Source organism: Martes martes (assembly GCF_963455335.1).
Source record: "Martes martes genome assembly, chromosome: 13".
NCBI classification, from domain to species: Eukaryota; Metazoa; Chordata; class Mammalia; order Carnivora; family Mustelidae; genus Martes; species Martes martes.
The window spans coordinates 52,112,896-52,139,834 of NC_137901.1; the positions used below are offsets into that span (position 1 = coordinate 52,112,896).

The 26,939-nt window shown below is 38.4% G+C and overlaps 1 protein-coding gene across 2 annotated transcripts in view; it reads right to left on the reverse strand.

Moving 5' to 3' along the window:
• Nucleotides 1–26,939, reverse strand: part of LPIN2 (lipin 2) — an 80,623-nt gene that overhangs the window by 11,242 nt on the left and 42,442 nt on the right. For both annotated transcript variants that reach the window (XM_080820872.1, XM_080820871.1), the window contains exons 2-10: nt 24,354–24,554; nt 17,358–17,453; nt 13,901–14,202; nt 10,577–10,684; nt 9,803–9,929; nt 8,588–8,933; nt 5,223–5,322; nt 2,134–2,321; nt 258–351 (exon numbers count right to left, since the gene is read on the reverse strand). In XM_080820872.1, the coding sequence (XP_080676998.1) occupies nt 258–351; nt 2,134–2,321; nt 5,223–5,322; nt 8,588–8,933; nt 9,803–9,929; nt 10,577–10,684; nt 13,901–14,202; nt 17,358–17,453; nt 24,354–24,545 (1,553 nt within the window). In that variant the 5' untranslated portion in view covers nt 24,546–24,554. The remainder of the gene's footprint in view (nt 1–257; nt 352–2,133; nt 2,322–5,222; nt 5,323–8,587; nt 8,934–9,802; nt 9,930–10,576; nt 10,685–13,900; nt 14,203–17,357; nt 17,454–24,353; nt 24,555–26,939) is intronic.

Consider the following 26,939-nt stretch of genomic DNA (forward strand, 5'->3'; position numbering starts at 1 on the left):
GCTGAGCAGAGAGCCTGATGCGGGGCTCGATCCCAGGACCCTGAGACCATGACCTGAGCCAAAGGCAGAGGCTTTAACCCACTGATCCACCCAGGTGCCCCGAGGCTTCTCTTTCACTTCAAAATCACTGCCCACTAGTTCATTTATAGGAAATGGCACATTTTATGGCAAGAAAACTATAATGGTTAAAAAGAGCACTTTGAAAAAAAAAAAACTCTGCAAGACTATTTAATAATTACAAAAGCAGGAGTATTTACCGGTTATAGATCCGTATTACAAGGTTAGGATTGTCTATAAGCCCAGGATTTTCTGCAAATTCGTGATAAGTAATTATATGTTCCATGAATTTTTCTGCAATGTAAAATAGTAATGACCCTTTGGTTAGAGATTACATAAATTCCTAAATGAGATTATCACAATACTCTACACTGAAGGAACTATAGCATAAAATGAGGAATAAAATGAGTCCTTTAAAAAAAACTTTTTTTACATTCGTCAAAAGCAAAATATCAGACACTTTTTTAATCCAGCACAAGAAAGAACACTTCCTTTTTCTATCCTTCCCCTCTTCCACAACTACTCTCGCTCAAAAACAAAAACACAAAAACAAAAAAACAAAAAACCCACAACAACAAAAAAACAAACACAGGAAGGATACGCCAGAGACTTTTAGGAAAATAAATTACAGATGTGGCAAGAGAAAGGAAGACACAGAGATACACGTGTATGCACACATACTCTAGAACTAATAAAAACTGCAGTTAGCACAGACAACAAACTTTACTGGCAAGCAACTGTGAAACTAGGGAGTATTCATGGGACTCTTACAGTATTAAGTGCATGTTACATTAGAAAAACAAAACATTTTACAATTGCTTGGAGGAAAAAAAACTAAAACACACCAGAATTTGGTTTAGGGTCTGTCAAGGAATGAATCCCAAGTTCTTGAGAAATGAATGAGGATTCTGCATGAATTTGTGTGCTCTGTTCCTAAACTCACACTCTAGCAGATCTAAGCTAACAGAGAATTTCTCACCAGGATTGTTCCTTCTGGAGATGTGTATATTAATTACTTTTACTTGCCATTTCCACCTCCTCCAATAACAAATTCTACCTAAGTTACCCAGATGTTTTAAAAATGTAAATTCTATATCTGTATAATTGTGTATTTTCCATTCCAACCCCCACCTGTAATTTTTAAAGTGAAGGCTTATGGGGACTATAATAAGAATTACTGGCCATAATGGACTCCTAATTTCTTGCAAATAATAAAACAAATAAGAGTTAAGAGATGGAGAAGAAAGAGGCATAATGAGCACCCTGTGACCTTCAAAAAGAGAAAGATTCAGCAAAGCACAACTGTAATGCTCAGGGTACCCAGTCTGTCAAACACAGGACTTCAGCTGCTCAGAGGGGTAGAGAAGACAAAAGATGATATTAGTTCTGGAAGGAAAATCTTTCCTTAGAGGAAAATCAATCAGGGGCCATGAGCCAAACTGAGAAAATATGAAGAATTTAGGTTACAAAGGAAGGTAAAGCCAGAGAGGCCAAAGAACTTGGGAAAGACACACATGACTGCTTGACCTACCCCAGAGTCATCTGAATTGGCTCTGCTAAAGATTCTTCCTTTCTCCGGAGCAAATGTTCTTTCCAGGGCCAAGTCTCAAGACTAAGATAGAAAATAACCCCTTCTACTTTTTGCTAGAAAGACTATTTCCTCAATGGACAATTAATTTTCCACAACTTCAGGCCCTTCTCTCATGTCTCAGGCCCAGCGCTTTCCAGGGCAGCTGGGCCCCCGTCCACACACATTTCAACTTCAAAGATGAGAAAATGGACACAGCCTGAGTTGACCCTTGCCACTTCGTAAACAGGGCAGTCTGAGAATTCTTCAAGTGAAATGAGTGCCTGCCAAGGTACTGTCAACTCACCCAAGCCATTTATTTTTAAGGTCAACCCATACGAGGTACCTTAAATGAGGGGCTGAAGATCTGACATTAAAGGGAGATACTTGTTACTTGTACAAGGTCATTAAAGAATTTAATATCCTGAGTGGCTAACCAGCAGGTTTTCTATCAAGTGATGACCAGGCTGCTTTCTCCAGTGAAGACAAGGCATAACTGCTTGACATACCTTTGGAAATCTCTCCGTTCTCACTGAGACCCCCACAAAGGGAGAGGGTGACATCAGGCAAGTCCATGGCAGAATCGGAGAGGCACTCGGTGCCGCTATCTGCAGCCGCACTTCCCACAGACTGTGGGGACTGGGAGCCGGAGAGCGTGTCAGACTCAGGCCACTGCCGGGAGCCAGGGTCCGATTCACTGTGGGCAGCAGATGGGGAGAAAAGGATCTGCCTTATTGCAACTTCTTATATTCCTAGCTTACTACATGGTTCTCTGGGGGCCTGAACCAAGTAATTTATCCCGTTAAAAAAGGAACAGACTAACCTATGGACATGGCTTTTCTTAGGTAGAGTTTAGGATCATATCATAAATGACATTAAAAATAACCCAATAGCACTGCTGAGGAATTAACAGTGAATACAGTAAATAGGTCACAAAAATCACTACAGTCACTCCCAGTAAGACAAACTTTTCAACTACAAGCTTTCTGATTTTAATTAAAGGAGTAAAAGAGTTATAACCATTTATTTACATTTCCATGATGAAAATGACAGCGTAATTAAGAAAAATCTGATGTTTGGAAACCTTTGATCCTAACTTCCTAGAAAAAGTGGTGGTACTATACACATCCTGTAGAAAATTACTATAGTTCAGAGCTGTCTAGGCTTTTCTAAATTCATCTGTTACTTCGCAAAACAAAGAAATTAAGCAAGAGAAAATTCTCAGGAGTGTAGACCCACCCTGAAACAAAGATTTTGAGAAATAAACTATAGACAAACTATTCTTACACTAGAGAGGTTCAGGACTAAAGGTGAAGTTAATTCGTTTTTCTAGATGGTAAAGGCATGGAAGCCAGGTTTTAGAAGATGATCCTGAGGGAAACTTTGTAATGAAGTATAAATCTGAATGAAAAGGATAAGGAAATGATACCTTAAGTTTCTTATTCATGAATGCTTACTGCTCCACACTCTTTGAATGGACATTTAATGTCACATTGAAAAGCTGTTCTAAAAGTTTCAAATTCTTTTATTTTATTCAAAAAGCCAATATACTTAATTTATGTGATCCAATGAAGCTTTATGATCTTAAGAAAAAAACTCAAATTTGAGTAGTAGCTGGCAGCAAAGTATGGATAGGCCATAAATAGAAAGCAGTTTCCAAAGCTATTATGTTTTGCATTTGAACCAACAACCCAGACTCAGGTTTCTGGAAATTTTCTTTCTTAATAGCAATGCATACCCAGTCTACAATACTGAGATTAGTTAGATCAACAGAATGTTCTTCTCACTGGAAATGGTGAAAAAGCCAAAGCTGATATAAAGCAGCAAAATCTAATATGCTGGCATCAGAGAGCGAGGCTGACCCCTGGGTAAAACACAAACAGGGCCCTGCTTTCTCCTGGGCCCATGGCTAGGTCCCCTTGTAGTCAGATGTGGCCATGTGACCATATGACCGAGTTTTAAGATGCAGACAGAAGGAGTGTGCTGTGCCCCTCCCAAGCTCCTGAAAACTCCCCTGTGTGAGTCTTTCTCTTTTCCCTATGGAGGCCCTAAGGGAATGGTGGAGCCTCAAGATGGAAGAAAAGCTGTGCTCCTGAATTCCTGGGAGTAAGGTGTCTGGCACCAAACATCAGCACTGGAATACATGAGCAAGAAATAAACTTCTATTGTGGTAAGCCACCGAGGTCTAGTGTTTTATCAGAGCAGCTGGTGTTATCCTAACCAATGTAACCTCTAAATACATGGAGGATGCCATCTGACTCAACGTGTTGCCAAATCTATAAGAGCGGTGTGACTTACATCAATGTTTAGCTATAATTACAAATACTGGATACTTAATCAAGAGGACATGGATCATGACAATTAACAAAACAAATGGTGATAAGCATTATATCAGTCCCACTACCTTTAAGTATTTATGAAATGTCTCAGAAATAGGCTAACTTGGTGAATGGGCAATGACCTCAGGCAGTCAAATTATAATACAGTACAGTAAGGTTTCATTGTATTTCACTCTCAGTTTTTAATCAATCAATCAGTTTCTCCCCATTTTTTAAAAGGGAATCTAAAAAAAAAAATCAATCCTTGGAATATCAATAAATAAGGACTGTGAAATCTGAAAGAAAGTGGTAATTCTAAGCTTACATTTTAACTTTCCTATTAAAAAAACATGGAGCACTTCTAGTTCTTTCACCTTAAAAACCCAACTATTACTTCATGTGAAGAACATATTTTAAGACAAATTTAGGGCAGAGAGCTAGGAAAGAGTTTTAAGGACTTTCCAAAAATATCTATAAAAAAATTTAAATATCATATCAACCCCATCTTTCCATTTTAAATAAAAACTTAACAAAATATGTTTTTTGGTAATTTATTTCTAAGTACTTAATTATGTGTACCTATAACTCAGTATATTCAAACCATACCTTCCATGAGAAAAAGTAAATTGATTTTTGCAATCAGAGTCTTATAATGGAATTTCCCTAAGGATAGAAATGAACTTAGGAGAACAGTACAATACACCGTATCTGAGGTTTTAAAGTTATTCAAAGTGGAAAATTGTGAGGTGGGGGGTGACAAATGGTGAGAGCTCTAGGGAAAACGTGGGGCTCACACCAGCTTGAATGGTGTCTCACTGGGCCCATCCAAAGTTCACCTGGGAACTCAGACCCACCGAAGGAGTGAAGGCATTCTTTATAAAATGTGTTTGAATAAAGATATATTACCTTTAAAACATAATAAATGGAGTATGCTGATGAACTTTTATTGCATTAATGACTGTAAGATTTGCTAATGTGAAGTCATAACCACTGGTAAATCGTTACATAGGTTTAAATAGTATACCTCTTCTCGTTATACTGAAAATTTCTTTATAAGTAGGTAATAGGTAAATTATAATAGCTAAAGAGGTAAATTATTAGTTTCAAATCACTATAGTCCAAACAACACACAATTTCTGAATTTCCCAAAATCTGAAGCAATCATCCAACATAGCTAAAGATCACCATAATCTTGCTCCTTTTTCACAGAATGTTTTGATTTAGAAACAGCCACTATATTTCACAGCTAGTCACCCTTCAACATCTAAAAAATACACTACCTCTTAGGGAAATAGAGGGCTGCAACTTCAGGTTCTAAAGCCTTTAAGTCATCCAGGTAAATATCGTCAGGTCCTTGGTGCTGGCTTCTCTTGTGGACACCTATTTTTAGAAGAAAAATGCATCAAAAGTAAGAACTTAAACTATTCTTCATTTACAACTCTTCAAGAAAACAAAGGTTTTACAAACAAGACCAACTATGATTCAAACTGTATTTTATTTTTAAAGATCTTCTTTGACAGAGAGAATGAACAAGAGAAAGAGAGCAGGAGAAGAGGAAGAAGGAGAAGCAGACTCCCTTGTTCAGCAAGGAGCCTGATGTGAGGCTCAATCCCAGGACTCCAGGACCATGACCAGAGCAGAAGGCAGATACCTAACTGACTGAGCCACCCAGGTGTCTCAACTGCATTTTATTTTTAAAGGTTTCGATTAACCTTTCCGCTGTGTTGGTTCTCAAGCATCCATGCCAATGAAAGAGAAATTCGGTGTTATACACATAACAGTTGTACAATAAACACACACTAACTTCTTTCATGTGCTTTTAGATGAATAATCTTAGCCCCTGAATCATTTAGATTTCATGATAAAGTCTTCTTAGAATATGAATAGGCATGACCAAATTTGATGAAATCACTGGCACTGAGAAAGAGGTCATTATTTTAAAACTGTGAGGGAAGGGTTGCTATAAACAGGGGAGTCATATGGTGCCAAAGTATCACCAAGCATTACCTTCTGATTGCAAAAGGACAAAAATCCTTTACAATGGATAAATCTGGCAGACAACACCTTAAACAAGTGGTCACATTTAGAATCACTAGTAGTGAACATTATGAGATACTAGATAAAGTACTCAATATATCCTAGAGGTAATCTTCAACTCAAAAAATAAACAATGTTGAACCCAAATCTAATTAAGCCTCTAGACCTGTACTGCCCACTATAACAAGTCACCAGTGTCCTAGTCTAAGACAGCTGTATAAAATGTGGTAAAAAATGTGTAAAACACACCAGATTTCTAAGACTTACTATAAAAAATGTAAAATATCTCAATTTTTATATTGATTACATGTTAAAATTATAGTTTGGACTTACTAGCTCAGAATATATTACTGAACTTAATTTCACCTTTTTTTTAATGCGAGAAGATTTAAAATAGCATATGTAGCTCACTTTGCATTTCTATTGGGCAGTGTTGTTCTAGAGCCAACTTCCAGTTTAAGGAAATATGGGGATGTCACCTTGGGAAAAAACTCGGATATGTCCAGAATGTCAGAAAGCATACAAGAGGACTGGATGGGCTCTTGAAAAGATCAGTATCATGGGTGCAGAGGGGGGAAGAGGTGCAGTGGTGTGTGTATAGGAGTGAGGGAGTATGTGTGTGGGCAGGGCTATTCTAAATAAAAAAAGGTTAAACACAAGAACCACATGCAACATGTGAACCTTGATGAGATCCTGGTTTGAAAAAAAAAACAGCTAAAAAGCTTTCCTAGGAACATTTGGGGAAATATGAACAGATGACAATGGTCCTGTGGTTATGCAGACAGTGTTCTTATTCTTTGAAGGTATATCTTACAGTGTTTAAAGGTGAAATGTCACAATGCTTGCAAGTTGTTTTCAAATGGTTTGAAACAATAAAAAACTGTGAGTGGAGAAAGAGAGGAAGAAAGCAAATATGTATAAAACTTTCTGATAAGAAGCTGGGGGGGAGGGGCGCCGGGGTGGCTCAGTAGGTTAAGCCTCTGCCTTTGGCTCAGGTCATGATCTCAGGGTCCTGGGATTGAGCCCTGCATGGGACTCTTGCTCAGCGGGAAGCCTGCTTCCCCCTCTATCTGCCTGCCTCTCTGTCTACTTGTGATCTGTCAAATAAGTAAAATCTTTAAAAAAAAAATTTAAAAAGCTGGGGGGAGAAAAAAATGAGGCCAAATGAATGGTAGAAACCACTCGGTGTTCCTATCTGGTTAGTTCCACACTATGTGCTAAGAATAGGGGTCATTATTTCCCCCTAGGGGTCACCATGTGGTAGGAATGGGGGTCATTATTTTCAGACCAAAACAAAACATTCACCCTGAAAACTGGATTTTCCTCCTTACCAGTTCTTAGAGTAGAACATATGATTATGGGCCTTTGGTTGCTGAGCTATGAAAGAGCAGGTACCAAGTTAAGCTGGATCATCAACGGGATGATCACATTTGGCCATAAATACCCTTGCCAAATTATTTTAAATAAGTTCTTTTTTAAAATTTAAATTCAATTTAATTAACATATAGTGCATTTATTAGTTTCACAGGTAGAATTTAATGATTCACCAGTTGCATATACTACCCAGTGCTCATTCCATCAAGTGTCCTCCTTAATGCCGATCACCCAGTTACCCCATTTCCCCCACCCCAATTCCCCTCCAGCAACACTGTTTCCTATAGTTAAGAGCCTCTTATGGTTTGTCTCCCTCTCTGTTTAGTATTTTATTTTTCCTTCCCTTCCCCTATGTTCATCTGTTTCTTAAATTCTACATACAACTGAAATCATACATTTGTCTTTCTCTTAACTAAGTTAGTTATTTCCAAGTGACTCTGAAGGTCCACACCAGTAGTCATTATTTATTAGGTCAATTTGTGATGATTTAACCTTGAGCGTATTTTCAATTTTTAGGTAAGATTTTATTTCCCTAAAAAAAACAGGGTTCAAGGCCAGTGTTCAGAGAGTATGTTCTGGCTCTTACTGAACTAAAAACTGTCAATGGACAACTTTGTATTTTTAAATAGTAAGAATGTTCTGATTTATTAAACCTGTATTCCAAAAGTGAGATAAAGCTATTGAGCCAAGAGTCAGACCCAATCTTTTATGTTTCAGAGGGCAATTATCAATGAAAGAAGAGAAAACATACTAAAATTAAGAATACATTTATTTATTTCCCATGTTACTGGAAAAAAAGTAATTAATTTGGCCTCAACTAACCTTAGAGAGGTTTCAGGTGAAAACATTTTTCTCTCATCCAATTTTTTCTTTTTGAACATATAATATTTGGGGGATTCCACTTCACTTTATTGGCATAACTGTGTCAATAAAATGGTTAATTTTATGGATTAACTGATTTGAACATGCTCATTAATTTTTTTTTCAGTAAATGCCTCCCAAGGGTGTACTGAGTAGGAGCAGCTGGGGGGGAGCAGGGAGAAAGTGAGAGTCTTGCTCCAGTGGAATCCATAGTGCAGTGGGGAAGCCCTATTAAACCAGCAATGCTCACAGTGTGTCTGTGAGTTGGGTCAGGGGAGTATAAATACAAAGGTTGCCATCATGTATCATTTGAAATACAGAAATAACTTATCTAAATTTATAGTACCTGATGCCAAATCAAACAAATGATTACCTTTCTTCTTTGATGGTGAGTCTACTTTCGCTGCAGGTTTTGATTCTGAGGGGGCCTCCACCAATGATGGGTTAGGAAGGTGGTCTGCATCTAACATAGATGAAATCTGACGCTGCTCCAGGGGAGGTTCAAGAAGTTCTGCAGCGGAAGTTGCACTGCTTATCTGCTTACACAGGGCTCTGGGTTTGGGTTTCACTATGGTACAGACCGTTTCTCCCATGGAAGCATCTTTCTCAACTTCGCTTATGAGGTTGTCCTCACTGGGAATTACCCGAAAATGGGTATTTTCTGATGGTGTAATTGTAGCTGTCCTAGGATGATGGTCAGATCTCTCTCTTTTGCTGACCTAAAAAAAAGTTTAATTGTTTAAAAATTAAACTACCTTCAAAGGTGTTTGTTAAAATCTATTTCTTAAGCTGGATGCAGGTAACTGAACGCATTTTATTTGTAACAACACATTTAGTTAACACATGATTTTACTATGTGAGATATTTCATAATTAAGAAGTGCGAAAAACTAGTTACTACATTTTGTTCAGTATCATGATATCTACAAAAGAGTTCTATTTCAAACTGCTATACTATGAAGAGTTAATCACCAGAGAAGACTAAGGAAGTAGGACAAGTTTTAGATGCTAAGAGGAAGAATATTCATTTTCAGGGAGAAAAACTTGTGTGCTATGTGAAAATTTAGCCCTGCTTGGATTATAGCTCAAGGCTCTGTTAACAGTGTAAAGTGTGTAGTCAAATCTCAATGCAAATCACACATAAAAGCAAAATGTGTATTAAAAAAAACTTAGAGGGTCTAAATATTTTCTCTCTCAAGTAATGTATCTTTCCAATTCTTTCATTATGATCTGTGAAGAAGTGGAAAAGAAAAGTGAAAAAGCTTTCATAAAGTCCATTTCTTATTTAAAACTTAAGTGTGTAAATTTTAGTTTCCTTTAGGTACCTTTTAAATGTTTCTTATTAAAATGTTAACTAACAATCAACATTATTTACTAAATAGAACACACGAAATAATGCTGGATTCCTTCTGTTGCAGTTATGAAAAATGTTAACTTTGGATTTCCTCATGTGACCACATGAGGGCACTACCATCATTTATATTCAGGTGCACTGGCTCAGAAATCACCCCTCCCCACTTTACCCAATGACAGAGACACCTCACAGGTTTTCAACTGGACATACTCCACAGGCAAGAAAACATTAGTACCTTGGTAGACTCTGGGAACCCACCCCATGTCCACTCCATGTGGGACTCAGATCTGAGCAGACTCTCAGCAGGTTTCACCTCCAGCTCTGAATCACTCTTAGGACACACTGCTCCTGGGGAATAGGGACTGTAAACACAGGACAAAGAAATGTGATGCCTTTAACTCTGCGAATTTCAGTCTTGCTGAGCTCAAAAATTAACAGAAATATAAATTTGAACATATCAACTTTATCCTGCCAATATAAAGACTCTATTGAAGGGAATATCAATTACTTCTTCCATTTGAGTTCTTTAATAATAATAAAACACCAACCAGTATCTATTGAGGACTTGTTGGGTTCTCTGCAAACACTTTATACGCATTATCCCACTGATTCTCACAAGAAATCAACGAGAAAGGCAATTTTATAAGAGATGAACTGCACAGAGAGATGGGTTAAATTAACATAATACATAAGAGAAACTGGATTTGAACAAAGAACAAAGTGTGACTGCATGTTTCTTCACATTATCCACAGTTACAGTTAATAGCTGAAACTTTAAGATTAGAATTTAAGAATTGTAGAGGGCCAAATTCTATGCTGATTATGCAGATCTACACTAACCAACGCTGTGAGCATAAGTCAGATCAAGTTTAGGAACAAAATAATTGTTGAGAGGAAAGGTACATATTCATGTCACAAGTACATATTCATTCAGTTCTCCTGCATGAGAGAAATGGGAAATATTATTACTGTCACATGACAGGAACTGAGAAATCTTGAAAATACTTACTTGTCTAAAGGGGACCAGTCTCCATCAGATAAGGGGTAGTGATCCCCAGAATGGAAGAGCAAAGGTTCCTTATATTCATCTTCCTTTAAGGAGGCATTTGAAGATCCTCTGTGAAAGGCAAAAAACAAAGTCATGAACAATGACATTATGATGTCAGCTTAAAAATATCCCCAAATCTACTGACACATGTTTAGATGATACAAATGAAGAAGGCCAAGTGATTAATAACTAAAAGGAAAATAGGAAGGAGAAGGGGGATTCACTCATGCCACCTACCATACACTACTGCAATCACTACTGAAGTATGGGATAAATAGGAAGAACAGAAAAGATGTGAATCAAAATTCCTTTTTACAGTCCTTCAAGGTAATTGATTCAAAAGCCAGAAGAGGAAAACTAAAGCTTTATGTATATTTCATTCAATCCTTACAAATCCAAGGAAGACTATCCTATATCTGATCAAGGATCCAGAGAAGTTTAGTAAATCAAAGAACTAGTAAGTGGCTGAATTCAAAACAAGTAAGCCCTTGTTCTTTCATTATACTTTCCTGTATATTACAGCAAATACAAGACAATGAGCTGAAAATGAGCTATGGTGCTTGTCAAAAATATCTTAAAAACTCTTAAAAACATACAGAACTTATTTTTCTTTTTGTTTGGGCCAAGAATTACCTAAGAATAATACAATGATGATATAATGATGATACAAAAGCACGATAAATGCTTTTAAGATTCATGGAGACCTCAGAACTATAGGAGGATGAACTAATGCTAATAAGGTTTTAATTAATTTACCCTTTGGTTTTCTTGAATTTGCATAGTTAATATAACTAACTTGCCATATAACCTTGAAAACATCGCTCAGAAGCACTGTGGGCCCCAGCTGTTCATCTTTAGTTGGAAATTTACCACTTGTCCCATTTCAGAATGTTATTTATCAAAATAAAGTAAAAACCAATTTTAGGGGACGCCTGGGTGTCAGTTGGTTAAGCGTCTGCCTTCAGCTCAGGTCATGATTTCAGGATCATGGGACTGAACCCCGAGTCGGAGTCAGAGTGGGGCTCCCTGCTCAGAGGGGAGTCTGCTTCTCCCTAAATCCCTCCACACCCCTCCCCCTGAGCTTGTGCTTGCATGTGCATGTTCTCTCTCAAATAAAATCTTTAAGGAAAAAAAATAACTTTAGGTATTTCTCTGGACACAGAATTTCTTTCCTAAGTATAGGTGTCTGAGGAGGATAAAATACCTGAAAGCTGCAAACTTCCCAACCCCACCTAATTCCTACCTTGCACAACTGCAAAAGCAGTTGATTTTCTATTCTTTTTCTGATTCTTCGACCCGTTTAACATGCTGTTAATACTTTTGATCCTCAATATCAAATCATCATTGATATCAATATCAATATCATCCCCTCAATTATTTTAGAATCTAGATGCTGAGCTGGAAGGGGCCTTACCAACCATGTAGTTCAATTCTCTAATTTCATAGATTAAGAAACAGGCCCAGGGTCACCTGGTGGGTCAGTCGATTAAAGGTCTGATTCTTGATTTCGGCTCAGGTCATAATCTCAGGATCCTGAGATAGAGCCCTGTGCTAGGCTCCGTGCTCAGCAGGGAGTCTGCTTCTCTCCCTCTCCCTGCTCACTCTCTCAAATAATAAATAAATCTTAAAAAAGAATTAAAAAAGAAACAAAGCCCCAGACAAGAGTGATCAAGTAGCTGTTGTTCCACAATCAAAAACAGAACAGGCCTAGTCTTCTACCTTTCAGCTCAGCATTTATTTCCCTATACATCGGACCTGAATTCCCATGACTGTCACATTTTGTCCTTTTTTTTAAAGTCCTAATTTTCTGTTGGCTACATAATTAAGCAGATCTTGTTTTAGGGAAATTTTAGGAAAGAGTTCCTCCAAGTGGCAGTATCTATGATCCATGGTAATCTAAAGAAAAAAACAAGCCACTAAGCTCCTAAAAATTATTACAACACCCTAATTTACATGCATTCTGACATGCCTGCTTCCCATGCAAGTAAGATTCTGGCTTGGAGAGAGAGTGGACAATCTAACTGCCGACCAAATCAGGACTCTGATAGATTTGGCTGAGGCAGCCTTTTGCACGATCTGGAAAAGTGAGGCATGTGCCAGTATTTTTGTAATGCATTCAGTTACAATGCTCGTGTACAAAATCTTTAGAACAACGATTCTTGTGCATTTAGTAGGCAACTCTGCATATGTTTTAGAAATGTTTTAACTTCCTAAATTGAAGCTGCAGGTTGTTCAAGGATTCTAAGTTTTGGGGTGCCTAGGTGGCTCAGCTAGTTAAGCTTCTGACTCTTGGTTTTGGCTTCGGTCATGATCTCATGGTTATGGGATCAAACCCCACATTAGGCTCAGTGCAGAGTCTGCTTCAGATTCTCTCTACCTCTCACTTGAGCTCTCTCTCTCTCTCAAATAAACAAAATCTTAAAAAAAAAGAATTCTAAACTTTGCTCAATTATATTATAATAAAAGACACACATCAATAAACTTTGATGGCAAAAGTGTTACTTCAGTGTCCTTTCTGGTGGATCTTGGAAGAACTGTAGGCAGAACTTTAGGGTCACTTTTGGGCAGCAACTTCTTGTCCAATGCTCATCAATAAAATAAACCACCCTGCTGATACACATATGGTCCTCTTCCAGTGCCAGACCAACCACTGAGTGGAACAGATCTAAGATAACCTTTTAAAAATCAAAATCTTGAACAAAAAAATACATGTTCTACCCCCAACTGTCACCTTTTAAACCCTAGGCACTGCTGACTTGACAACTGGCATATATTTTAAGCTCTTCTACTGAGCTGGTAAGCAAGAAGTAATCAAGATTTCTCACTTTAAAAAAAGCCAAAATGACAAAAATCCTCCTTTCCTCTTCAACTTACTAGGAATGTTTTGATGATAAACTCTAAACAACAACTCTCAACTTCTCAGAAACAGATGAGATACCAAGATGTCGAGTAAGGATATACACCCAAGGCTGCCCAAGGGCCAAGTCACTAATTCAGATCTTCTTTGTGACTTACAATTCATTTGGGTTTTTGGAAACCTACTAGATGGAAAGACACACACTGCTAGTCTGCTTCAAGTGATATTTTAATACTACAGCAGGATGTCTGATGGCAAATTTTATAGAGCAGCAGAAAGGAAAAACGAAAATGCCTCTTCCACTGATTCTACAGGAAAAACAAGTCTAAACCTCACACTGTAGCTCCATGGAAGAAACAGCAACCAGCTGGACCTGAGCTCTGTCCATAGCGTGTGCACATGACCAGCACCTGCAGGGAGAGCCCTACCTTGCTGACTGGGCCCCCTTGTCGTCATCAGAACTCATTTCCACATCCACGGTATCCTCTGCGGCAGCAGAAGCAGTCTGGTCTTCCTTCTTACTGTCCTGTTTGCATTTCTTTCTCCTTCGTTTTTTCTTTTTCACAGAACTTGAAGTGAAAACCGTTTCTGTTTCCAAGATGTGTGAGATGTCTGAACTCTGAGATGATCTTTCATTTCCACCAGATTTCTCCAAAGGGGCATCAATATCTTTAAAGAACTGGTCTTCAGTAGGAATTGGTGAGGTGGCAAGGTAAGCAGGGAGCTTTTCCTTAAAAAGAACATGAAGAAAGAAAAATTGTCCATGACAAAGTGGACAGTGAATCAAAAACAGTAACAAACTCTTTGTGTATCTAAATTCACAGTGGTAGAAAGAATACGCAGTCCCCAAGTAAGAGTGTCACACTGAATGAAGTCACTGCCCACTCTACTCTGAAAGATCTTTACCCTGGCACGAACAAACAGTTCTTCCCGTCCATGTAACTGAATGCATTTGAAGGAACTGATATACCAAATTAGCACAAAGCCATGAAAACTAAAGTTAAAGCATAGCCAATTAAATTCTCTACAACGGGAAGTTCAAAGTAACAGCAGCATTCCAAGGAGACAGTACAAGGCACTTTGTCAAGAACTTACAAAGTACAGTAACAGGATAAAACAGAAGGCAGGGATCAGGAACACCCCATCAGATGGTGGCAGCAGGACAGATAAGTGAAGTGAGGATCTACAGTAAAATTTGTGTTTGCTAAATTAAATGAGGGTGGAAGAAAGTGATTAAGATAGACATTACCCTGTTAACAAATGAAATTAGTAGATTTTAAAATTGTAATGTATTCAAGATAGCCTTTCAGGAATTCAAAAGAAGAAAATAAGGCCCAATAGTCAGAAATAATTAAACTCGTGGGGGGCCTGGGTGACTCAGTTAAGCATCCCACTCTTGATTTCAGCTCAGGTCATGATCTCAGGGTCCTGGGATTGAAACCTGTGTTGCGCTCCATTCTGAGTGGGGAGTCTGCTTGAGATTTTCTTTCCCTCTTCCTCTGTTCTGCCAACCCCACTTGTGCATGTGCTCTCTAAAATAATTTTTAAAAGTAAATAAAGAATTAAACTTATAATTTAATATCAAATAAATGATCAAGTCTGCTGTTCAGAAAATTAACTTCTTAGTCACTGACTTCATCCCTCTGTTTCATGGGGGAAATGGAAGGTATGTAATAGAGGTATAAATTAACCTCAAATAACATAGAATACTCAAATTTTTACATAATAGTCCTGAAAATGAATGAGTTTTTGTAATTGTTCTAAATCAAGCTTTTGAATTTGGCTTTGGTAGACATTACCCCAAAGCCAAAATTTTGTTTATCCAAGCAAAACGTGTGTTCACCAGCAACACACACTTACAAAGGAACTGTGATAACAGGATATTATTCTGCATGCCCCAGGGCACTCAAGTGACAGGCTGTGGCCTCTAACTTCCAGGGCCTTTTAATTCAATGGTCCTTGTTATAAATAAGTTCACTAGTACTTCTTAAAAGCTGTTTCGTCTCTGGTGGCATTTCCTAGCTCTGTTGTAGCACTGTTTGCAGTTTATGGCGCAGGGGTGGGGGGCGGGGGGCGAAACCACCTAAATCTCTGTCAGAACAAGAATAGTTAAACTGTGGTGCGTCCAACCATGGATGACCGGGCAACTATTAAAAGGACAGGGATAGATCTAGAACTACAGGCTTGAAAAGGATGCTAACAATATATAGTTTAGATGAACCAAGTTTAAGAGAAACAAAAATGTAAATAATTGGAAGACAGATGGGTTTTGGTAACATTTATTCCCTTTAAAACTCTAAAGTCCTGGAGAGTGGGGGCATGTAATATTCATAGTATGTGACACTGAGTAGTAATTCCAATGCTGTTGGGTGAATTAGCTTTTTTTGCTTTAATTTTAAAGATTTATTTTATTATTTTTATTTTTCATTTGACAGAGACCCAACAACAGAGGGAACACAAGCTGGGGGAGAGGGAGAGGGAGAAGCAGCCTTCCCGCTGAGCAGGGAGCCCTGACAACAGGGCTCCATCCCAGGACCACGACAGGTGCAGAAGCCTAACAATTGAGACACCCAGGCATCCCCCCAACCTTTTTTTTTTTTTTTTAAATTTTAAAGAGCACACTATTCTAAAGAAAATCTAAACAATTTGATGATACATGGAATAGGGAAAAAAAGGGTAGAAACTTGACACTCTGCAAGTTAACCTTGCTAAGCATAGTTATAAATGGAATCATCAGAGCTGACCACAAGAACCAGGTAACAAACTAACAGTAACCCAGTTCTTTTACTTGTTGATTTATACAAAACCTAATCCATCACTCTTCTGAAACACACATGATTTTAAGGAACACATAAAAAATATTTTATTCATGTGATAACTCATTTACCGTTTCCTTCTCCTTTTTGCTTCAGTCTCTGATGAGGAAAAATTTTGTTTACACCAAGTAAACATGAATGAGGTCATACAAAAACAAGTAATTAAGGTACTAGAAAAAATACTGGTCTGGAAAGGTTCCCTTTCATAATCATGCTTTGTAATGCTGCTTTACATATTGGTATCTAAATTGTTGGCTTCTCTCTAAAAATGATGAACAATCTCATTCTGCTATTATTTTTGTAGTGATGTTTTTCTTTGTCAATTTATGACATCCAACATGAAGTTCATCTTCAAAACCCTCAAAAGTAGTCCTGTATCTTTAGTAACTTGAAGGTTATCACATTTTCGTTGAGATTTTATTCTTTATGATAAAAGCTGTAACGAAGCCTCTTCTAAGATCCATAATAACTCCATCAAGAACAGCTTACATCATTCACATCAGTAGATACGTGGTGTGCAGTTGGGGGAGAGAACAAACTGTGCTATCTTACTGAAAGAAGCCAAACATGCAATAATCATTTAAAAAGATACAGGCTAATTAATTTAAATTTCTTGAGACATAATAAACTAATTCTCAAGACTATTCAAGGTTAGAGATCCAACAACCCTAACCAAAATGGTAAATACATTTTCCAAGTTTAAAGGTCACACTTGTACGACACACAGCCTGCAGAGATATGCCTTCATTATTTAGGTAGAACTGAACGTATTCAAGTCAAGGTATAAATGCTTCCAGATACTAAATAAGAAAGCTCATTAAAGACAGAAAAAGAGCAAGTACAAAGGTGTTCTGCACGTTCTCTGTACCCTGACACTTGGTGGGGAGAAAAGTTCCTCACTCCTCTAGCTCCTTCCTCACAGCTTAGTTTTTCAGCCTAAAACTAAAGCTTTTTTAACCTATAACAATCACCTCTATAACCATGAAAACTGCTGAACATTTCTGTTTTGGGAAAGGTCCTGGAGGCCTGAATACAATGTGTAAAGTGGATGTAACCTACTAGAACTTACATATTCCTCTTCAGTCTCCTCCACAAAGAAAGCTTCCCCATTGTCACCCAACTTCATGTGAAGATCCACTGCATCGCCATTGATTTCTATATCAATCTAAGAGGAGAAACAAAGTGTGATTTAGTATGAAAACTTTCACTGACCCTAAACCAAGCCAAACTTAGTACTGAGGTTCCTAAATGACAGTCCCAGAGAAACACTGCTACCTGTGTCCTACCCTAAAAAACTAAACAGACCTGGGGAGGAAGGGGATGGATAAGAAGGGACTAAAATAAAATGTTACATCATTTATTTTTATGACATAAAATATTTTACTTAATTTCCCAAATCGTATAAAATAGGGGAAATACAATTGCTGAAAAACATTCGAGCACTTTCAGAGTTCTAGCACAGACAGGCCTCACCTGGCATGGTTCAGACAAATAAGACTTCAGTTACTGTGGTATGTTAACTCTAACTGCAGAAAGCACAAATGTTACTGGCTGCTCTTCTATCAACATATCACTACATAAAAACAGATGCCCATCATGATCCATAATCCATCACGTCACTTTCCAAAGTCTGTTGGCGACTAGTCGAAGCATATACGTTATTCAGTTCAGGCACAGACAGCAAAGCTTATAGTTGTAGTTGTCTCCTTGTCTCTCACTGATAAACCCTTGTGACATTTTATAAAAAGGGGTAATTAAGAGGAAACTGGCCAAGATCAAAATGCAACCTAACAAAAAGTAGTATTACTGAAAGTACAATTCAAACTGAGTGTGTCAAGTTACAGAAGAAAATCGCTGACTGCAGGAATGGTGACCCTGTTGCCATTCAAAAGACTCAAGATGTGCAGCCAGAGGAACCTGGTGAAGGTGAGCTTATCCATAAAGGAGGAAAGTGGTTGTGACTAAAGGATGAAGATGGCCCAGAGGAAGTGACAAAGGAAAAACACTTCACACTGAAGGAACTCACAGACATACTTCATGATACCAAATGTTCCAGAGATGAAAACCTGAAAGCTAATCTACACTTAGAAAAGAGTATGATAATTTGCCAAGACAAAGAAAAGATGCTTGTTCTTTATTACAAGTTTCACATCAAGAGGACAAACAAGGTTCAGACCAACTAGTCTTGGTAAGTTATTTTACAAAGAAATATGACACTTTAGTTTTCCTTTTTTTTTTTTTTTTTTTTTAGATTTTATTTATTTATTTGACAGAGAGAGACACACACAATAAGAAAGGGAACACAAGCAGGGGAGTGGGAGGAGAAGCAGGCTTCCCACTGAGCACAGAGCCCGATGTTGGGGCTGGATCCCAGGACCCTGGGATCATGACCCGAGCTGAAGGCAGTCATTTAACCAACTAAGCCACCCAGGTGCCCCAGTTCTCCATGTTTTTAATGTTTTAAATTGCAGTGTACTAAACATCATTTCATTATTTTTCATTTTCTTATACATTTATAACAAATTTTTTAAGTTTTGACAAAAACTTATAAAAATCATGGGAAAAATCCTAATTTTTTCTCAGTTATTAAGTTTGTTTTGCATGGTTTCAGCTTGCCCAGTCATTTTAATGATCTGTACTACCATGCAAAGAACTGTGTAGATACAAGATATTAAAATACTACTTACACTTAAAAATTATGTAGTTTTCTTCTGTTGACTGAATAAATGCCTTTAAATACTTTATAATATTAAATAAATACCAACTTTCAGAACTTTCTTTTTTTTAAAAGAAGATTTTTATTTATTTATTTGAGAGAGTGAGTGAGCATGCAAGAATGAGCAGGGGAGGGGCAGAAGGAGAAGCAAACTCCCTGCTCAGCAGGGAGCTTGACACAAGGCTCACGCCCAGGACCCCAAGATCACGACCTGAGCTAAAGGTAGATGCTTAACTGAAGGAGCAACCCAGGTGACCCCCAACTTTCAAACTCTTACAGATAAACTTGTAAACTCCAGTTTTAGACTGCTTCAGGGGATATAACTAAAATACATAAAAATATAATATAGGTATAAATACAGCAGTCCACAATCTAAGTATACTTAGGTTTGCAAGGCCCTTATGGTGGGAACAGCTGCATGGTCCACTAGGTTTTTTTCCCAGTGAGGACCAATTTATTCCTTCTGACACTGACTCCTGGTCACATCAGGTTACTGAAGGTCATCAGCTGCCAAATGTTATCAAAATGCTTGTTATAAAAATCCTATATGTAAGTAACATAACCACACTGCAGGGTAAGGAAGAAAACTAACCTAAGTGGAAAATGGTATTTTGACTATTTTAAGTCTAAAGACAAAAAGAACTATAAACAAATGTAGTCAGTATTTTTTTTTAAATCAGAGATATGAGTTAGCAGTTCTGAAATTATTTTATGTGTATTCTATAACTGAATAGGTAAAGATATTGTAATAGTAAGAGGCATGTTTCTCACTGTCAGAGAAAGAAGTCACAAATAAGGAGATGAGGAGGAAGCTTCTGGAGATGGATTAGAATCAGTGGGAAAACTCATGATTTTTACAGACATACGTAGGTGCATGTATCTACGTATGTAGATTTTTCCAGCTCTGCCCACTGACAGGGCCTAGAAGCAAAGACACCTCAGTTAGTAATGAGCACTCCTAGTGACCAGATTCTTTGTTTCTAGATACTATTCTCTAATAAGAGGAACCACCATTCCTCAGAGAAGCAAAATAATTCCAGGGCTGAGGGAGGTAAAGTAGATTCTTCTGGAATATCTTATGGTGCCAGAAAGTAAGGAAGTGCTCAAAAAATGATGGGAGCATTTCAAAAGGACTCAACTTGAAGGAGCTAACTACCAATTGCCAAACCTGGGACAATCTGAGCAACTAAATAATGATAATAATGGACTAGAACCCACAGAGTAAAATTAATACTCAGAAATCCATACTGATCTAAATAAATAATGGAATAAGTAAACAAGAGAGAAAGATAGCTCATTGATACAGTAGAATTTCAATTAATAAATGGAGTAGGAAGGATGGAAACAGAAAATCATTTGGTAAACACCACAGTAATAATTGTTGCAGGCAAAATTCATCAGTGTATGGTAAAATTCATGGAAGTATGATGAAAAATGGTATCTGCACAGTCTCCAAGTTTCTTCCCACAAATAAATTTACCGTATAGAAACCTAGTAGACACCATTAACCAAGGGATCAATGTTAATATCACCAGTAATGAAACATGGCACCATGACGGGCATCCTGATATGATGCACTGAGAGGGGCACACCCTTACTCTACATTACTCTTCCCCCAATGAGAAAACATCAGACAAATTCAAACTGAGGCACAATCTATATAATAACCATTTGTACTCTTCAAAAGTCAAGGTTGTAAGGAAAGACAGAATGGTCAGAGAATACAGGTGAAAGCAGTGTGGGATCCTGAATAGGATCATGGAGAAAAAAGACGACAGCAGTGGGAAAACTGGCATTTTGATGTACTACTCCTTGTAAACTGGTATCTAAAACAATACTCCTATCTATATAGTCATACTTCCTACCCTGTGGCTTAATCTTACTCAATATATATGACTCAGATGTTGAAATAGGAACTGATTTGCGTTTTAGAAATACTGACTGTAGGGGTGCCTGGGTGGCTCAGTCAGTTAGGTTGCCAACTCTTGATTTCAGCTCAGGTCATGATTACAGGGTCCTGGGATTGGGACCCATGTCAGGCTCCACACTCAGTCCAGAGCCCACTTGAGATTTTCTCTCTCCCTCTGCTCATGCTCCCTCTCTCGCTCTCTCTCCCTCCCTCCCCAAAATAAATAAAATGTTAAACAGAAATACTAGCTGTAGCATACTCTTGTTCTGGCATGCCATTCTTCAGGTAAGACTATCTCCGGGTATGTCTTTTGGGGATCTATTCATCCTCTACTTCAGACCACCAGTTTTAGGTGTGGCTTCAGAGTGAGGAGGTAAGGCTGCTGTCCGTGCCAAGCCAATCCATATATTCCACCCCAGCTACAGGACCAGGGAGACTGGTAAGTCTGACAGGGAGACTAAATACTGATGCTTCTGGAGGAAGAAACGGCTCTCTTTTTACTATGGTTGCTGAGATCCTGGGAAGTAAACCTGGAGGTATTGTAGCCCTCTTGCATTAACACAAAGAGAGACAGAGTTGAAAAGTGGGAGGAGACAGAGTTCTGGTAATACCCTCAGACTCTAAATAAAGCCCATTTTAATTCAAATGCCCCTGGACTTTAGTTAGAGAAGCCAATAAATTCTGCTTAAGCTAGTGCGAGATTGATTTTTGTCACCCACAATGGAAACTTCCTGTCTAATACATTATTTAATCTTGATAAGTAACTGCTAGTTTTGTGTTAAATCAACAAAATTAATATTTAAAAAAATACCAACTTCAGGTTTACCTTCTGAAATTCAAGTCTTGAGTTATGAAGTATACTGGGAGTATTGGTGGTCTGTCAAACAAGAACATACCAATGACAGTGGGAAAATTATTATGTATTTCCCCCTAACCAGAGGGTTAAAGGTGATTATGATTTCAAGTCCACTTCATAGGTGTCACTGTAACTGGGGTCTTAGTTTAAAATCAATGAATAGCTTTTCCTAATCCAAACTGACCTAAAATAAGACAAAGAGTTAATCCAAATTGCCTGAGTATATCAAGGGAGACATGGTTTTGGTTTTATTGTCACAGGAAAGCTGTTAAATAGCCAGATTTCCTCCCAAACACATCCTTTGGATTTCTGGGACACTAGTGCAAAAGAAGTAATTTTCTCTTTTCCTGTGTCTCATGGACAGATTCATATTAAAATCCAGGGGTGTGACAAGGTATTTAACACAATCATTTGGGCAGCCTTGTACAGAAACTGTACTACAACTTTTTTTTTTTTTTAAGATTTTATTTATTTATTTGACAGATATCACAAGTAGGCAGAGGGGCAGGCAGAGAGAGAGGGAGAAGCAGGCTCCCCACTGAGCAGAAAGCCCAATGCAGGGCTCGATCCCAGGACCCTGAGATCATGACCTGAGCCGAAGGCAGAAGCTTTAACCCACTGAGCCACCCAGGTGCCCCTGTACTACATCTTAATTGGAGGCATACAGGTAGAAAGAGGTATGCTGTCTGTCCAGACACCATTTACAGATACACAAATGCTTACATACACAACAGCCTGCAGATTCCATTCCGAAAGGCCAGAAGACTTAACCAATCTGCTGATCAAAAACTCTGACCACAGAAGAACAAACAAAAGTGCCATATAAGCCATTTAATGAATAGATCCTTTTACAGCTGATGGGATATTTCAGTGCTTAACAGTTTGGTACAGATTCTCCCAGATCAGATAAAGTCTGAAAGTACTATAGGGTTAGTGTTACTGGCAAGAAATAAAAAATTCCAAGAAGCCCAACTGTGGCTGAACACCATTTTGCAATGGAAAGTCTCCAAGTTACTAAATGAACTGTGTGACTGCTTTTGGTTTCCAAAGGATGATTGAACAGAGGCCAGACCACACAAACAGTGCCACACTGCAACGTGGCTCTCCAGTGAACTGATTTCTAACACCTAGAAAAGAAGATGTGTTTTGGTAGTGGGCAGGAAGGGAGAATATCTAGGGGTGTGAAACCCACAAAAAAGTTTCTTCCATTCTCAAAACAACCTAAGTTTAATTAAAATAGAATTTCTATTTTAAGAAATAAGATCACCGGGATGCCTGGGTGGCTCAGTTGGCTAAGCGGCTGCCTTCACCAATGACCTGGGATCAAGTCCCACATCGGGCTCCTTGCTCGGCAGGGAGCCTGCTTCGCCCTCTGCCTCTGCCTGCCACTCTGTCTGCCTGTGCTTGCTCTCGCTCTCTGACTAATAAATAAATAAAATCTTAAAAAAAAAAAAAAAAGAAAAAGAAATAAGATCACCTATGTAAAATAGCCAACATCTGGAAATAGATGTTTCCAACTTATGCCGGTGGTCCTCTAACATATAGTTCTGTGCCCCAATATGGTGTGGATCTTTCATTGTGCTTTAAAATCCTGACAAAATCTCCCTAAATTGTTCAGGTAGATAATGTGGGGTAAGACTAGAAAGGAAAAATACTATGTACCTGCAAGCTTTTATTACCAGCTCAGCATTCTAATTTGACTGACATCAAATACATTAACAAACCTTCTCATTGCTCCATTACTTGAAGGTGGAGAATGTAGGAAAAAGGAAAACCAACACAAATTATTTTCTTTCTGAATGAATCTTCCCCAAAATAAATAAAAGCCAACAAGCCTATGGCCTGCAGGTTTGCATTCAGTAAGATCTGCAGACAAGTCCTGGTATTACTAACAAAATTTAGATACAAAGAAGATTTAACAGCTTTGTCAAAACAAATAGGGAATTTATTTTGTCTAAATAAATGTAATGTATTCTTGACTACATCAATCTATCCCATTCACAACTGGTACGAAGGTATCGCCCTAAATATTTTATAAATTTTTATTTTATTTATTTGTCAGAGAGAGAGACATAGCAAATGCACAAGCAGGGAGAACAGCACGCAGAGGGAGAAGAAGGCTCCCTGCTGAGCAAGGAGCCCAATGCAGGACTTGATCTCAGGACCCCGGAATCATGACCTAAGCCAAAGACAGACATACCAACTGAGCCACCCAGGTGACCCTCCCCTAAATAGTTTAAAGTGCTGTATGAGGTAAAGAAACCTTCTGAAGACACCTAACCGTCCCCATTTATAACGCCAGTTTCTCCATTTTGCTCTTCTGGGTTGCAACAAATAGAACTATCAAGATAATTTTCAGCCTTTTTTGCCCCCCTTGGAGACTTTCTACAGTAAGGCTTATACTCAGCAGCAACCTCAAAATAACACATAAAGGTTGACTTCTTACACCATTATCTTCAACATCAAACGGGTGTCTTCCCTCCCCCCTCCGTGGGGGGGAGCCCAAAAAGCGTATAAAAACAATTTATTCTATTACCATCTAACCTTTCACCCTCCTTGAAAACAAGCTGTCCCTTGCACTCACCACTTTCTCTTTGGATCTCAGGACCCCCAGCTTCCCAAACCGAACGTGAAAAGGCGAGCACTGATAGGTGCCATCTTGCTGTCGCACCACAATGACATCGATGCATCCGGACAAAGTGGCTTGGTTAATGCCCTTGTAGAGTTCCTTCACAGTGACAATCACCTGCCCAGCCAGTTGTCCCACATAATTCATGGTTTGAAACTACAAAGACAAGAAAAAATTTTTTAGATGTGATAGTAACAATGAATTTACGAATCTAATGACAGAGAAAAAAACAGTAGTAATTAAAAGGACACTGCACATTTGTATACCATATTACATATTATTATTAACCTTGCTGATTTCGAACCAATTAGTCTCATGCTACCACTGTTTTTACACATTCCCATGCAAGGACAAAATGAGGTGGTCCTTTTGTATCTCAAGAGGCTGTCCCAGCTAGGGCCTCACGCATGCCTAAGTTCCCCTTTCTTTTCCATCATCACAGATCCTGCCAGCTGCCCATAGTGGTTTCCCCCTAAAGTTTAGAATCTGCATGGAAACACCAAAGAACCCAGACTACCACCATTGTCCTCTTGCCCAAGATCACTGGGAATATGGGGTAACTGTATCTACCCTGACCACAGCAGCTAAATAGAAAAAATGACCAATGATCACCTCCAGGAGAAATCAGAAAACAGGTTGCTTCTGCTAAAGACAAATAAGTGAGAGATGAGTTTTCTACAAAACTATTAATAGAATATGGTTCAGAGACATGCTAGATTAAATAAACTCTGGGTGAGCTAGACTGGATCTAAGCCATTTATAACATTACTTTTTTTTTGAAAATCCCCTCAACGCTTGAATACGACTCACTAGAACATATATTCATGTTCTACAAAGCACAGAAAAGGGTTTTAATCTTGTTGTCAATAATTAGTCAAATCAGGATAACTAGGCTAGAAAAGGGTCCTCCAGAAAGGGTCATGGTCAAGGAAGGAGTATGCACCTGACCAGGGCTGAGGGATTAGAGGAAATGCTTCCTCTGGGCCCCATTATCTGTTGCAACTGCAGCTAGGACCACAGGTTGGGGAGCCTACCATATAGTATGTGTTGAGGACCAGCGGGGAAGTCTCCTTGAATCTCCCTCAACTTCTACTAATTAGAAAAAAATAGCTCCTCCTTAGTCCTAAGGTTGTTCATTTCATCTCCAGTTATCAAATACCACCACATTTCATTCATTAGACACCACCCTTAGTATTATGTCAAAGCACAATTCAGCAAATCATTCTCCTCGGGACAGGTGGGACACAGAGCAAACAAGAGGTCCTCCACAGCTCTGGCTAATCCAGAGGTCAACTTTTACTGAACCAGAGAAGAGACAGATTATTCTCTAGGTCATTCATCATAAGCACCGTTGTCTCTTTAAGCTCAGCTTTTCAGGAACCTTAAACTCAAAAGTTACATGCTGAGAAAAGTTTCCAGAGATCACATTCTATGTTGTCAGATAAGTCCAAAGCTGAATTGGGAGAAAGAATGTTAATCCATCGGGAAAACTTAGGGGCCTCCCAGGACATCTGCCTTCAGAGAAACTCACCCTACTCCTCACAGGTGAGTGAGTACCTACTGGGAGTGCCCAGATTCCACTCAAACATTTTTTTCTCCTCAATGTGTAATCAAGACCCACCAGATTTACACTGTTAAGCACAGCTACAATAATTTTACTCTGGAAAAATTCTTTGAATATTTCAAAACTAACGTTACCAAGGGCCCCAAAATTATCTATAGAAAAGATGACTTTGTGAATATAAACTAGTTGCTAAACTGACTACTAAATGAAGCAGTATCCTTTACAAAACAGTTATAAGTTGGTGTGATTTTGGTTTTAGGAGAATTCATTTGGCAAGGCCCAATTAGGCAAGTATTCAATGATTTCTTCAATGAATAAAGGAATGATCAAATGAACCACCAATATGGAGTGCCTGGGTGGCTCAGAGGTTGAGCCTCTGACTTCGGCTCAAGTCATGGTCTCAGGGATCTGGGATCAAGCCCCGCATCAGGCTCTCTGCTCAGCAGGGAGCCTGCTTCCCGCTCTCTCTCTGCCTGCCTCTCTGCCTACTTGCAATCTCTCTGTCAAATAAATAAAATCTTTTTTAAAAAAACGAACCATCAATAAATAAAACAAAACAAAAAAAAGAAATGTGTAGGGCGGAAATACTATTTCATCAGAGTATTTGTATTACATCCTCATTTTTAAATATTAGTATTTTTTATTTTGCAGTAACTATAAATTCACAGGCATGTAGTTTTAAGAAATAATACAGAGTTTCCATGTATCCTTTAAACCAGTTTCCCCAACGGCAATATCTTGCAAAATTCTAGTGCAATCCCACAATCGGGATATCAATATTGATTCAGTTAAAATGGAGAACATTTCCATTATCACAAAGATCCATCCTATTGGCCTTTATAGCCACACTCAGCCACTTCCGTCACTCTCTCCTTAATCCCTGACAACCACAAATTTGTTCTTCATTTTTGTTATTTTGTCATTTTTAAGAAAGTTATATAAGTGGAATAATAAGGTATATAACATTTTGTGATTGC